This window comes from Engraulis encrasicolus, chromosome 11 (genome assembly GCF_034702125.1).
Source record: "Engraulis encrasicolus isolate BLACKSEA-1 chromosome 11, IST_EnEncr_1.0, whole genome shotgun sequence".
NCBI classification, from domain to species: Eukaryota; Metazoa; Chordata; class Actinopteri; order Clupeiformes; family Engraulidae; genus Engraulis; species Engraulis encrasicolus.
Window position 1 is genome coordinate 27,405,481 of NC_085867.1, and position 15,129 is coordinate 27,420,609.

General features: G+C 46.6%; 2 protein-coding genes across 2 annotated transcripts; both read right to left on the minus strand.

The window, feature by feature from the left end:
* Positions 1–80: 80 nt before the first annotated feature.
* On the minus strand, positions 81–7,452 carry LOC134458168 (protein couch potato-like). Its single transcript, XM_063210324.1, has 6 exons — positions 7,297–7,452; positions 5,894–6,879; positions 4,813–4,945; positions 3,527–3,744; positions 2,566–2,892; positions 81–1,498 (listed from the first exon to the last, which is right to left on the minus strand). The coding sequence occupies exons 2-6, from the start codon at positions 6,815–6,817 to the stop codon at positions 869–871; spliced, it is 2,232 nt and encodes a 743-aa protein (XP_063066394.1). The 5' UTR covers positions 6,818–6,879; positions 7,297–7,452; the 3' UTR covers positions 81–868.
* A 580-nt stretch (positions 7,453–8,032) lies between these two features.
* Positions 8,033–15,102, minus strand: surf2 (surfeit 2). The gene is made up of 6 exons (XM_063211280.1): positions 14,873–15,102; positions 14,612–14,763; positions 12,898–13,001; positions 11,987–12,223; positions 11,609–11,748; positions 8,033–8,142 (listed from the first exon to the last, which is right to left on the minus strand). Exons 1-6 carry the CDS (start codon positions 14,945–14,947, stop codon positions 8,053–8,055), a joined length of 798 nt encoding a protein of 265 aa, XP_063067350.1. The 5' UTR covers positions 14,948–15,102; the 3' UTR covers positions 8,033–8,052.
* Between the last annotated feature and the right edge of the window lie 27 nt (positions 15,103–15,129).

The window sequence follows — 15,129 nt, forward strand, 5'->3', positions numbered from 1 at the left end:
TTCTTGCTATGTCATTTATTTCAGAATACTGTGGTATGATGGGTGTCACTCAACAAAGTTGTCAGAAAAAAACACCAAACAATATTTTTATATAATATTCTCCTTCATTTTAATAGTAATGAGATACTCACAGTTCAGGCTTTAAGAACTGGGGAACAGAGGTAGAATATGAAATAAACGAGAATGCTCTATATGAAATTGTTATGGAGAAATCAATCTAAATTTAGCCTATACTATGGGCCTTTCATAGACCACTCAAATTGATCTAGAATGGTTCACATTTGGGAAGACATAAAGGATCACTAATCATGTTCTCGTTTAATGTAATTCTCAACACGTTGACAACTCAAAGAGAGAGAGAGAGAGAGAGAGAGAGAGAGAGAGAGAGAGAGAGAGAGAGAGAGAGAGAGAGAGAGAGAGAGAGAGAGAGAGAGAGAGAGAGAGAGAGAGAGCGAGCAGTCCTTCTATCTGATGAATTCTTACTCAGTTATACTTAATGTGGACAACAATGTATTTAAAAAACAAACGCAACTACTGAGTAAATATGCTTCCATCTTATAGGATAACGTTGCCGTAGCCTTTACAATTCAGGGCAGTGAATATAGCTTCGGTATAATACAAAATACAGCAGTAATACCACAGACTTGTCTGTACCTGTACAAAACCTTGACGTCTTTATAGTATTTGTATTTGTAGTCTTTTTTTTAAAGATGGGCACTGTCCAAAGCGTTCACTCGTTCACTTCGTCGTGTCCTACATAGGTTGTAAGTGACATGGTAGCATTCGTGTATATGTGAACGAGTGAGCATTTCAGAATTGGCACAAGTGAGCTCACGGTTTGTCTCCGACACACACACACACACACACCTCACTGCTCCTGCTTGTAAAGGGCGTCAGTAGTTGCAGAGGTCATACCCCCTGCCGTGACCCCTGACCCCTGGCTCTGCGTCACCACGAAGGGCAGGTCAGCCACGGTGGCCTTGAGCGTGTCACTGTAGCTCGTCTTGGCCATCCACACCTGCCTCCGCACGGCCACCGCCGCCGCCATCGCCCGACCCGCCATCTCCGCCTGGTGATGCGACAGCTGCTGGCAGAAACGCCCAATCAGACGCAACTCTTCGAGCGCGCTAGGCAGCCGCTGGTCGTCGGAGGCGTCGGAGTCGAGGTCGGCTAGCAGGCGCGTCTGGTAGTCAGACAGGTAATTCAGGTAGTTGGCGCTCCTGGCCAGCATGCCCCCTGTCTGGTACGCCCCCTCAGTTAGCGTCTCCGCCAGCTGCCAGCGGTCGGCGGCGGGTGGAGACGAGGTGTCCGAGGCGTCCTTGCTGTGGCGCTCCGCGTGGGCGTGTGTGTTAGCGTGTGCGTTAGCATGGGTGTGGGCGTGGGTGTTTGCAGAGGGCTTGACGGCCTGCAGGATGGCCGACATGAAGGTGTTGATCTGGGGCATGCGGTCATAGGCTGGGGCCTGGCTCTCACTCAGCCGGTACATCTCCGAGATCACCTGCGAGGAAAATCAATTTAGGGATATTTTTATACACGTGTACGTATGTGGATATCTTTTTACAGATGTGTGTAGCGAAGGGGAGTAGAGTTGCCCAGCCGGGACTCAAACCCAAACCTTCTGGAATAGCAAACTGGGGCTCTGACCGCTACACCAAAGAGCCAGGCTCGTTGGCATGTTACTTAGTCAGAACATACCCACAACCCTAGTGATGGTCACTCCATCACAATGTGTCTATACTCTATTTATATGAGTAGCGGAAAGAAAATATTTAAAACATTGCAACATGAACACAAATCGGAGAGGAATATGGAAATATTCAGCAAGGTAGCTTTGCTCTGCAAATGCTCTGGACATATCAGCAAATACACATGTTAGCACATCATCTGCACCAGTAACGTATGATCAAGGAGAGTAGAATGGAGTAGAATAGACTATACGTAGCGTAGTAGAGTATTAGGGCTGTAACTCAACTCAACTCACGATTCGGTTAATATCACGATTTTTGACATACGGTTCGGTAATTTTTTAAGGTATCTTTTTGATAATAATTTCTAGGTAGAATAGGTTACAAGAGGATACTAATCATATTTTATAAAGTTTAAAAATAATAACGATAGTATCACATCATATCATGTGGTTGTTTTCTCTACAAAAGGGTAACAGAACTTTGAAAGGGCGTATCACGATACTGCCTTCTTGTGTCACGATACAGTATCATGACTCTTTGCATCACAATTTCTTGGTTCGATACAATATTGTCACAGCCCTATAGAGTATAGTTTAAACTTGGAGTATAGTATAGTATAGTATAGTATAGTATAGTATAGTATAGTATAGTATAGTATAGTATAGCATAATATAGTATAGTATAGTAGAGTGCTAGATGGCAGACCTCCCTGTATGGCTTGGAGCTGGCCCGGGTTAACCTATGTGCTCTGCACCAGTAACGTATAATCAAGTAGAGTACAGTAGAATAGAGTAGTATAGTCGAGTGTAGTATAAAGTATAATACAGTAGTAGAGTATAATCGAGTAGAGTAGAGTAGTGTACTGTGGAGTACAGACCTCCCTGTATGGCTTGGAGCTGGCTGGGTTTGCCCATGTGCTCTGCACCAGCTCCTCAAACTCGGGTGGCATGGTGGGGTCGGGCGGGCGGCTGTTGTCAGACGAGGAGGGTTTGGGGAAGGTGACGCCCATGTGTTTGGCAGCACGGGCGAGGAGACTCTGCAGGTCTGCGGCGCTCAGGAGATCCTCACTGGACAGCCTGGCCTGGGCCTCGCGCCGCGGTGAAGACTCCTGGCCTGGCCTCTGCACGTCTGTGGCGGCGGCGGCAGCAGCGGACATGACGGCGTTTAGTCTGGAGGCCAGCAACGCTGAGCTAGCCTCCTCCTCCTGCTCCAAACAGGTCCGCAAAGGAAGAAACAACAAGACACACAAACAGACGCACACACACACACACACACACACACACACACACACACACACACACACACACACACACACACAAATGTGATAACTTCACTGGTTTGGGAGATACAAACCAAGCAACACTCTCAAAAGTGAAGACCAAGGTATGAAGACAGACAGTCATGGCCTGATGGATAGGGAGGTGGTCTCAAAATCGGAAGGTTGCAGATTCAAATCCTGTACTAGAAGAATGTGCTTGCCCTCCAGTACCTTCATCTATGGCTGGAAGTGTGTCGCTAACTGAAACTGTCAGATTCAAAAGTGCAATGCTGTTGGAGCCGGTGTGCAAGCCACGGGCATAAATGTAATGTCAATGTAATAATCAGTGATGGGCAAAATGCATTCATTAGTTTACAATCCAGTGCCATAATATTCCAAATCACTTGCTTAAGTTCCACCTGACCAATTCAGCCAGCGGACTGGCTGGTTGACTGATCACCTGGTTGCATTCAACAGGTAAAACAAGGTCATTTGGAATACGTGACACTTACTTGTAATAAGTCGTGAATCCATTTTACCCATCACTGGTAATCATGAAATGTACTGAGAACTGCCTCACCTGTTTGACCATGTTCAGAGGCTCAGAGCCTGTCACCACAGCGTCCCCAGTAGATCCCGACCAGTCCCTGTGCCCCTGCTCCTGCTCCTGCTCCTGCTCCCGCCCCAGTGAGGTGGTGGTGGTGGAGGTGGAGGTGGAGGGCTGGGGGGCGTTGGCCACACTACTGCTCCCTCCCGTTGCCATGGCAGCAGACGAGGACGACGAGCCTGGAGCCAGGCCTGTTACCACAAACCATAAACAATATAAGAATGACATGAATCACGTGAAAAATAGTGATTTTGTACACATACAAGGGTCTTGTCTATGGTGACAGTGGATTTGTGGATGTATTTTCAGGATGGAAAAATCAGTCATTCACTCGTGATGATTAATCAAGAATCGCAGGAGTGTAAAAATCCCAGGTTCAGAAAGTAAGAGGTCCAACCATCCCTCGCACTTCTACAGTCTAAATGTTCACGACCTGCTTTTACTGCACATTGAGTGTGTGTGTGTGTGTGTGTGTGTGTGTGTGTGTGTGTGTGTGTGTGTGTGTGTGTGTGTGTGTGTGTGTGTGTGTGTGTGTGTGTGTGTGATTATTGTCAATGTCTGTATGTCAATAATCTATGTTTAGTTTAACTGCACATTAAAGGCTGGTCAAACACAATTTCAATCTTCTGTGCTAACTCTTCTTACATAGATTTTTGAAAATAAACTACTCTTTGACTGACTTTGCTGCTGCCCCTCTCTGCCTCGGTCCCTCTCCAGCCTTCTCTGACACCTCTAGTCTACATGCACAATGCCTGCTGCTGCTGACACCTCATGCCTCTGCATCCTCTCCAGTCTAACATGTGCGCCGTGCCTGCTGTTGCAGCAGTCACCTCTGCATCTCCATCCTGCCTCCAGGCTCCTCTCACACCTCTCCTCTTCGGTATGCACGCTACCTGCTGCGGTCGCTTCTGCATCGCTCCTCTCACAACCTGTACGCTACACCACCTGCTTCTGCTGCCCCTCTTCCCTCCAGGGCCTCCAGATGTCTCTCCGTCACCACCTCTACTGTCCGCAGTGTACAGTACACTACTTGCAGTCGCCTTCGCATCTCCTCTGCTCCTCTCCAGCCTCCTCTCCCGTCTCATCTCTCCTCTCCAGAGTACATGTACGGCGCTAACTGCCACCACGTCTCTCCTCTGCCACCTCTAGTCAGCATGTACGCTACCCACCCACTGCCCCCTTGGCATCTCTCCACTCCAGGACCTCCAGCCTCCCCCCCCCCTTCTCATTTCTCCTCTCCAGTCTACAGTGTACTCTACCTGCAGTGGTGGCCTCTGCATCTTTCCTCTCCAGAGCCTCCAGCCGCCTCTCCATCATGGCCCACTGGATCTGCATGGCCTGCTGCTGAGCCTCCAACTTCTGCTCCACAACCTCTAGGAGGCGCTCATGCACCTGGAACAGCACAGAACAGAATAGCATGGAATGGAATGGAAAAGAAAGTAATGGAATAGAACAGGACAAAATAGAATGCAATAGGACAGAATAGGTGGCACTTTAAATGTCTGTAGTATGTGTATTGTATGGGTACTGCATGTGTGTACTGTCTACTTCTATACTGTCCATGTCTATACCCAAAGTATGTCTATGTCTGCATTAGGAAAGTAAGAAACGAAATTTCAATTCTTTGTATGACCAGTGCACGTAAAGAAATTGTCAATAAAGCCGACTTCATTTGACTAGAAGAGAGTACCTTATACTCATGAACGGCCATCCGTGTACTTTGCTCTTAAATTTGCGTTACGCCCCTTTCTGGGTGAAAACAAACCAACTGTCTCATTGACTTACATGCTACATCGGCTAGCCTAAATGAACACTTTCCATGCTTCAGCCACGGCTGTTTTGCTATATCATTTGAACAGCCGGCAACACGACACGTTTTCGGCATGTTGCGCGTGAACAACGCTTGTCTACAGGTCCTTATCTTTCGTTTATTAAACCCCAACACCACCAATTGACTTGCATTGCCTGTTTTCCCCCACAAATGGGCGTAACGCACATGGAAAACGTCACGCCGTTCATGAGTATAGTCACTGTGCATACAGTACATGCACATGTAAACCCAGGGATGGATTACTGCACAGGCCTACTGGGCCCAGGCCCAGGGGCCTAAGAGCTAAGGTGGCCCTGAAGCCCGAGCCTCTAGTTTTACATTCTCATATTGTGTTACAAAATCACCCTTTTAGACGCTGTGCTTTCATTATGTGCATTTCATTTCCTTTTAGACGCTGTGCTTTCACTTTTCTTACTGTCTGGCCCAGGAGTTCATGGAGTCATAATACATCCCTGTGCAATCAAATTAATGTGAGTATTAGATACGTGTGCATGATGTATGTGTGATACCTCCTTGGGCATCCTCTGGCTGCGTCGCAGCGCCTCCCTTCTCACCTCCCGCCGCCTCTTCTTCTCGCGCCGGACGGAAGCGGAGGCGCATGAGGACTCGGAGGAGCTCCAGAAGGGAGAGGAGGAGGAGGTGGAGGAGGCACACTGCTGCTGCTGCTGCCGCCGGTGGTGGTGGTGATGGTGGTGGTGCTGGTGCCCATGGTGGCTCCTGGTGGCATGCTTGGGGCAGCGGGAGGAGTGGCACTTGGACAGCCGCTTCCTCTTGTGAGGGCCGGTGGACAGTGGGTGAGGGTGTGGGTGTGGATGTGGGTGTGGGTGTGTGTGCGGGAGTGTGTGTGGATGCGTGTGTGGGTGCATGCTGGGGAAAGCCAGAACAGGCGTGGTGTCTGCTGAGGACTGCTGGATGGCGAGGTGGTGCGGCAAGAACGGCCCCCTCACCAGCCCAGCGCTGGGATCCGTTGCCACGGGAGGAGGAGACAGAATAGTGAACATCACGGGCATGGTTGAGGAAGTGGGGACAGGGGTGACGGCCACAGGCACCGGTACAGGAGCAGGTGCCGGTGCAGGAGCAGGTGCAGGCTGGGAACTACTGTCCACGGCCTCCTGGACCGGTGGTTGGGTGTCGGTGACCGGTGCGCAGGTGGTCTCTGGCTTCGGCTGCGCTCCTCCCGACTCCGACTGCGCGGCGGCTTCACTTTTCCGCTGCTGACTCTCGCGGTGCATCACCTCCTGCACTTTGGTGAGCCGGTTGATGCACGAGCTCCAGTCCATCTTGGCGCAGTGGGGACACTTGCCGTACTCCAGAACGGCCTCTTTGGCGTGCTGGATGCCAAGGCAGTGCATGCACATCTCGTGGGTGTCCTTGATGGGGATCTTGTGCTTGCGACAGGCGCACCACGTAAAACGCGGAGATGAGGTTGCCATGATGCTGGATGAGTTGATAGCTACGGGGATGCTGCAGCCGTCGAATTAGGCACCGAGAATCACTGCAAGTGCGAAAACGTTTGATTTTAGCATTGCACAGGACAGCAAAAACACCCCGACACCCCCCACTATAGAATTCTAGGGGTCATGCAGAGAGGCTAGCAACACAAACGTTAACAGTGAAATCGCTAGCCTTTTCACCATCATACAAAAGATGCGTCAAACTAATAACATTTTCCAGACAGAACACTGACTAGGCTGATATATTATTTCTGTGTATAAAGGTAACGTGATGACTTCTGTCAGATGCACGGCACTGGAGCGCTTTGTTTGATGCTCTCCGTTAGCATGTTTGTTTATGTTGCATCCGACCAAGAGAGAGTGATGATGAACTACTTAAAATTGATTGGAGATCGGTTATATTGCCGTCGGACTGCAAGCAGAAGAAATGTGTGCAAGGTGGAAGTTGAAAATCTTACCGATGGAGTGTTTCACGGGTGCATTTCGGTGTTATCTATCTCCGGGACAAATCGAGGTCTTCTGCAGACATGTGCGATTGCACTTGTAATGTTCGCCCCCTCTGGCCGGTGTCAGAAATGACACGCTCAGGCAGGCAGGCTGTGTGAGAGCAGAAACACCCCTTCTGTGTAAAGTGCTCAGTCTACTCTATGCAATTCAAAGAGAGTGGTTTTCTTCCATTATCCCTGTAGTCATTTTTCCCTCTGGAAGACACAATTAATTTCAGTCAATCAAATGACAATATTAACAGTGCACTTCTTTGGCATTAAATTATTGTATAGTGAAAGCAGGGCCAGTAATGCATTCATTGGGACCTTTCTTTGTGTTCTGCTCATTTACTGCAGATTTATCCCTTCCTACAGGGTACAGGTCTTTTCGTCGAATGGATTCTTGAGAGGGGACCATTCGAACAAAACGTTGGACCATTCGTATAAGGCAGGGGATCTTTCGTCGAGGACGCTCCCTACATGTTGATGCACACATTTTATTTCATATACACCTACATTATAATCAAAGTGATATGGTCCTAATTTTATTCATTTATATGTGGTAAATAAATACATGGATATTGACTGAATATCATGGAGTATAGTTTACTCGACAAAAAATGGACTGATGAATTCAAATCAATATAATATTGTATGATTTGTCGTACACAGCACTGCACACCACAGACAAAAGAAAGCACAAGGGCCGTCATTGTACAGTCATGTCCTTTATTTTCCATTTCGGTTGCCGGTGAATTTAAACCCATTCCTCTTCCTGTTGTTTTTAAACTTCTTCTTGAAGTCGTCTCCAGACTGCACCTGTGCAAAGAGACATCACATCATCATTACATTAAGCCTCAAATCTTTGTTGCATCAAAAAGTCAATTACACTTGGTTAAAGGGACACTCAAAGAAAAGTCCGCGACACCAAGCTCCCGTTGCTTATTTTTAATGTGACGTTTCGGGCAGCATGCCCTTCATCAGACTGTCTGATGAAGGGCATGCTGCCCGAAACGTCACATTAAAAATAAGCAACGGGAGCTTGGTGTCGCGGACTTTTCTTTCAATTTTTTCATGGTATTTTTGCTGGTCCTGCACCCAAATGTTTTGAGACGGATGTGCGTGTTTTTTTCTCTCTAACTAAAGGGACACTCAACCCATTTGCATTAGGCTTTCCATTACTAGACACACAGTCATACTTTTGAATGGTCGTGCAACACTCTCTCAATTCCCCCTGAGACAAGAGAAATCCGTATTCACCTCTTAACACTTCCTCCTACAATGGTGTTAAAATCATCATTTCGCATCATTGTAGGAGGAAGTGTAAGAGAGGTGGATTTCTGTTTAGACTACAAGCCATTTTCCCACCCTTTCAACCCCTCCCATAGGGGGTTGGACCTAATGCGCTAACAAACCTATCACAGATCAGTGTGCCAGTGCTATTGAAATCACTGGCAATAAGAGCATTTGATTAGTCATCAACGCATGCATGCGCATTTAGACAGCAATGCACTCTAGATGAAAATGCTGCATGACGGTTCGATTTCCCGGCAAACTTCAAAATTTCGGTCATGTTGCGTCGATGACATGTCACATGGTGTCAAACTATCGCGGGATGAATGCAACTGCAGTCAGATCTTGCAACCCCTGCAGTTGCTTATCCCCGTCGATGCTCGTCTGCAGACTGCCTCCGAGGTCACGCTCCCATGAACTGGTTGGTCGACAACACACTCACGTGTGTATATGAGTCTTGTCGCACACCCCTACACAAGTTTGCGCAGGTCCCCACTTCAGCTCCTCCTCTCCACCTGTCCCCCCACATCTCACACGTGATGTGTTTGTAGATCAAACTGGTGCGAGCTCATCGTCTTGTGCATATTTGCGGCCAACGTTAAATGTTTTTAATACCACCCACATCGTGACAACAAGTTCTCGCTCACATGCTTTGTCTACATCAGTCGACAAAATCAAAGTCGTATGAGCCTATTGAGGCTCCAGTAAGTCACTGGCAGAGCTGCCTGGGTGTGGCCTGTGGAACTTGAGCATTGCAATGCATTATGGGGATTGTTGTCACAAATCCACAAGCACTAAAAAGTCATTTTCTGCCTTTTCTCGGCCAAGAAGGCACCAAATTAGACATTTGTGCTACTATTCTACTACATATATGACCCACTTTGAATACATATTCATGTCTCCACCGGTGGAATGCCCCTTTAACATACAAGGGTTGGACAAAATAATGGAAACACCTGTCAGTTTAGAGTGTGAAGTTTCATGGCTCAAGTGGACCAGCCTGTTGGCAAATCTTCATTAATTGGACATTGCACCAATAAGGTGAAGTGTGAAGACTGTTGCATCTTTGACCGAGAAAACAAGTCTTTGTGATGTATCAAGAGCTACAGTATCCAAGGTAATGTCTGCATACCACCAAGAAGGATGAACCGCATCCAACAGGATTAGCTGTGGATGCAAAATGACAGGTGCTAAATGGCTGTGGATGCAAAACGACAGGTGTTTCCATTATTTTGTCCAACCCCTGTATGTACATACAGAATCGACCTTGCATTGCAGGACATTGTTGGGTAAGTGGTTAGGGTGTCAGGCTTGTAGACCAAGTGTTTCCACTTTGATTCCTGACCCGCCAGGTTGGTAGGGGGAGTAATAAACCAGTCCTCTCCCTCATCCTCCTCTATGACTGAGGTACCTGATCATGGTACCATACCGCCACACTGCCATTTGGGGCTGCCCCCTTGCATTTGTGAGGAATACATGCTTTTTTGTTGTATGTGTGTAATGGATGCCAAATAGCAGAATTTGGTGAGTGGCAAAATAGTGAAAATGACCTCACTTACTTACACTGGTGCCGTAGACCCAGGATGTGAGTGAGGTTTAGAGGGGTGAGCGTAACAGATGCCGACTAGCACAATTCGGCGTAGAACATAAGTAAACCTCCCTCCCTAATCCTCATACAGTATCGGTAGCTCTGAGCTATTGGTCTGGACCTCTAGCTCAGCGGTATCGTGCTGTGCATTGCGTCCCATCACAAAACTGAAGCGTTGACTGGCAGATCACGGATTCGAGCCCCAAGTGGCAAACTAGCCAAGATGACCTCAGTTACATGTGCAGTGAGCACTGGGTCCTGTGGAGTGCTGTATAGATACCGGTAATAATAACAATGGGAGTTTCACTGGTGGGCTTTACTTTTATCCATGGTTACAAGGGTGGTGCCATGGGGTACCCAAGTCCCCTTCCGGACAGCTCATGGGGCTTAGAAAGTTAAAAAAAAATGGACTGGGCTGTAATGGACTGATCAAACCTATTTTCAAATACGTGAGGCGGACGTTGTAGTCTCTTACCTAGTTTCGCACAAAAAATAAAATAACCTTTCTTGCATGCCGAAAATGAGTGGTCTTATTACGCCAATACCTTTAAGGTAGGTATTTAGGTATTACGCCAAAACCTTTAAAATCCCCTGCTATCATATGTGAAATCCAGAGCACATGCCAAACGGAATCAGGATTTAGCTTGACTCGCTCCATTCACTCCCATTACATTTTTTGCCAGTTAAAAGCCCCATGGACCGGAAGTAGAAGTGCCAACTCCACAATATATTATTGATTTTTGAGCACATTATTGCGCATCCATGGAGGTTTTTGGTCCCGTGGAACAATTCTAATAATTGCCTGTTGGTTTACTAACCCATCAAAATCCATTCTAATGTGTCTGCATGCGTGTCCTTTCATTGGATAAGATCGTTTGACAATGCGGTCTGATTTTGACAGCGAACACAGCTTGGAACAACTCCCTAAAACAAAACTAACGGTTTACTGCAAGGCTGTAATGTTTGCAAGCCCGGAGAGATTGGATATATTGTGCGTTTCGTGCACTTAACTAGACATCTTTACATGGGGTCGCATTCGGACGGGATTAGTATTACCGAGGGTAATTTCCTCTGACCGTTTCACAGTAGGTAAAACTCGCTGTGAAGTTTACCGACATACTCGGCTATTTTTACATGACAAGGCGCGTTCGGAGGGGACTAAATATCCCGGTTATTATTACTTTACCCCAGGTCCCCCCCATTAAACTAGTCCCGTCGGGATTGGGCTTTAGGTACCCCATTACTATTTTGGTAGCAGTTGCTAGTGGTAAATCATCCAGAGGGGTTATGGGCAGCTCAACCGAAACAAGAAGACCAGTAATTCTGTGGGAGCACAAAAATAACGTTGCAATGGGCAGGGTGATAAGGTGGATACTTGTGTAAGTGTTTGTCTTAATGACTGACCTTTTTGCGTTTCTGGGGCGCATTCTTGTCCTCCTCCATGGAAACCTCCATGTCTTCTTCATCCGTCTCAAAGTCATCCTCCTCCTCCTCTTCCTCTGCTCCATCCATCTTCTCCTGCTCCTTCACCGTGAACAGGGTTGCTGTGCATTGGAGAGCACAGGGGCAAATCAAATACAACTCAAGACAGCCCAACATTAAATAACAAGTTACTAAAGTAAATAAACAACATTTCAATCAATTCAAATTAAACTGTAATGTTAAGTTGGTACTGACATTGGCAGAAGTAGTGTAATGGAATGTCAAGTAGTACTGACGTAGCACAATGTAAAGGTAGTACTACTGACGTGGGTATTATTGTAATGCAATTGTAGTACTCACGTGGGTAGAGGTCAGACATGCTGTCTTCGGAGTCACTGCCCTCTCCCTCGCTAGAGCTGGGCTCCCACACGTCTCCTCCTCCTCCTCCTCCTCCTTCTCCTCCACCTCCTCCTCCCTTTTTCTTCTTCTTGTGACTGTTCTGTCGTTCGCCATCTCCGTCCTCTTCATCCCTTGGTCTCCTCTTCTGCTTCAGACGAGCCGGCACATACTCCACTCCCTGCTCTTGACACTCTTTATCTATGGAGGGAACACCACGCCACATGCGCAACATGAGACACATCTGAACAAGAGCTCACGCTCTGATGTTCTGACTGTCTCGGCAATGAGCCTGGACTGGTCCTTTGCTGAAGTGGTCAGAGCCCCAGTTTGGTACCCCAGAAGGTCAAGGGTCGAGGCCCGTCGGGGCAACTCTACTCCCCTTCACTACAAAAACCCAAACATCAGTCTTGACTAGAAATAGTGACCCTGAGTGTCTGTGCATATTGGGAGTACCAATTGCACACTAGAACATACAAATTGCTGCTTGTGTATATACATAATACAAGCATATTCATATTCAAGACTGAGGTAAATGCACATAATTATCAGTGCATAGCAGTGTATAGCACAAGAAAGCATGTGACAAATAAAAAATCTTGAATTTTGTGGCCCTGCTGCGGCTTAATGGTAGGGAACTCAGGTCCTTTTCCAGCCCTTCCCCGTCTCTCTCTCCCAACTCGCTTCCTGTCTCTGCTTCACTCTCCTGTCATATAAAATACCAATAAAGGCTGGCAAAGGCTTACAAAATAATTTTAAAATCATGAATTTTGAATCCAGAATCTTGAACGTAGCTTCAGTAGGGAGGGCTAAAAAAAAAAAAGTCAAAAGATCTGTCTTGGAAGGTTGTCATTCAAGGAGAGACGAATACTCACATTTCTGCAGGGCTTTCTGGAAGCGTTTCCCATTGACATGCCTTAGTACATGATGAGGAAGGCGGTTGAGGTGACGGAGGGTCAGCTTGCAGAAGAGCTGCTTTCTATAGGAGCAAACACGATACAATATAAATTAAAGCCGCAAGCGGCGATGACGGGCCCTCGCACGTACATTTCAGGGGCGGGGCATGCCACCTAGCATGTTGCTATGCCCCCCCCCCAAAAAAAAAATTGAGCCTGTACGACGTTCGGTTCACGAGATATTGAAGAAAAACTAATTAGCATGAATTAGCATTCAAAATTAGCATTAGCATTGTCATGATTAGCGTGTTGCTATGACCCCCTAAAACAAAAATGGAGTCTGTACGACGTTCAGTTTCCAAGATGTTGAAGAATTACACTTTTCCTGCAGTTCCATTGCCTACCACATGGTGGCGCTATACCTTATCTACATTTCAGGCTTATAGAAGAGTTCGAATTCATCATGTGCATACATGTGTGCGTTTGCACTGTTTTAAAACACTCCCAACTGAAATGGTGGCCAACTTCCTGTTTTAAAATGCCAAAAAAGTCAAAATATCTCACTTCCTGTTGGGCGTGGCCATATCGTTGTATGGACTTTATTGTGCGCCTTAGTGAGATACACAACTTAAAAAAAGTCCCGAGTCTGTAGCTCAAAGTAGATATTGGCCCCGCCCCTAAACGGGTTTGGGGGCGTGGCCTCCATTTCAGTTATATACACAAGTAAGTATTCATTATATGCATACATGTGTGCATTTGCACTGTTACAAAACACTCCAAACTGAAATGGTGGCCAACTTCCTGTTTTTGAAGTAGATACCTAAATTCATTGAGCCGCCATCTTGGCAAATTACGAGATATGAAAAATTCCTTCGCAATATATCATCTTCAATGCCTTGAGCTCATGTCCACAGAATATGAAGTCAATACGATGTACGGTGTAGGACAAGTACGTAAAAGTACGTAAAAAATGCAAAAAAATGCCAAAAAAGTCAAAATATCTCACTTCCTGTTGGGCGTGGCCATATCGTTGTATCGGACTTTATGATGCGCCTTAGTGAGATACACACCCTAAAAAAAGTCCCGAGTCTCTAGCTCAAAGTATATGGTGGCCCCGCCCCTAAACGCTTTCGGGGGCGTGGCCTCGTACCCGTGTTCCATCAGGGGTTAATATTCGGCGTCTGAGTAGCGGTGGGAATCTCCAATGTGTGTACCAAGTGGCGTAAGTGTACGAGCACCGGAAGTGCCCGAAAAATGGCCCAACAGTGCTAAAGACTAAGGAGAAAAATAATAATAATAATAATAATAATAATCCTACGGAAAACAATAGGGCTTCGCACCGAGAGGGCGAAGGGCCACCGCGTGGCCCTTGCACTTCGGTGCTCGGGCCCTAATTACAGCACACCACCATGGAATGATTCATCAAAGCAATATTATATATTTACACACACACACACACACACACACACACACACACGACAGTTCAGCTGCTGTCATCATTCTTCCAGTCACTATGTGAAACAGTGCATATGGCATAAGGTCAATCGTTGCTTTTCTTCATCAGTAATAGGAAATCAGTTGTACGAAAACATAACGTTACAGCATACTCCAGTAGGCAGGCTATGGTTTTAGAGCAGACAGACAGACACTGAAGTGGTCACTCATTACAGGAACTACTCCTGTGTTTACTTACGGTTCTTTCGAGCTGGGTACCACGTGGGGTTCATACTGACTGTACTCGAATTTAGCAGTCTCGCTCAGTTTCTTGTACTTCTTGCCTGAAGTGAAGTTCTTTAGCTCCGTCAGGTTGCAAGGAAACTCGTGTCCATTCAATGTGCATTTAATCTGGGGTAGGGAAGAAAGTGCGTAATGGTATTTGCCTGTTGTCATTAAACACATAGGACAACACGTCATGAAGGTTTACAAATCTTTAACATGGGATTCCTTCACAAACCTTGTTTGCTTCCGTGGTCTCTAGAAAAGGGTGGTTCTGTAAAAAGTTTTGTAGATCTGTTGATAGAGCTGCCATGATAGCGTATGTTACTTACAATCTTTGGAATGGTGAAAGATAAAGTTTGTATTACATGACCAATATATGAATTTGTTGTTGCAGGAGGACGGTTGAGTGAAAACAGCAACACCCACGGATCACCATGCTGCTGTTGTTTTAGGACTCTTTTTCCGGGTCAGGTAGATAATCAAAAACATCAA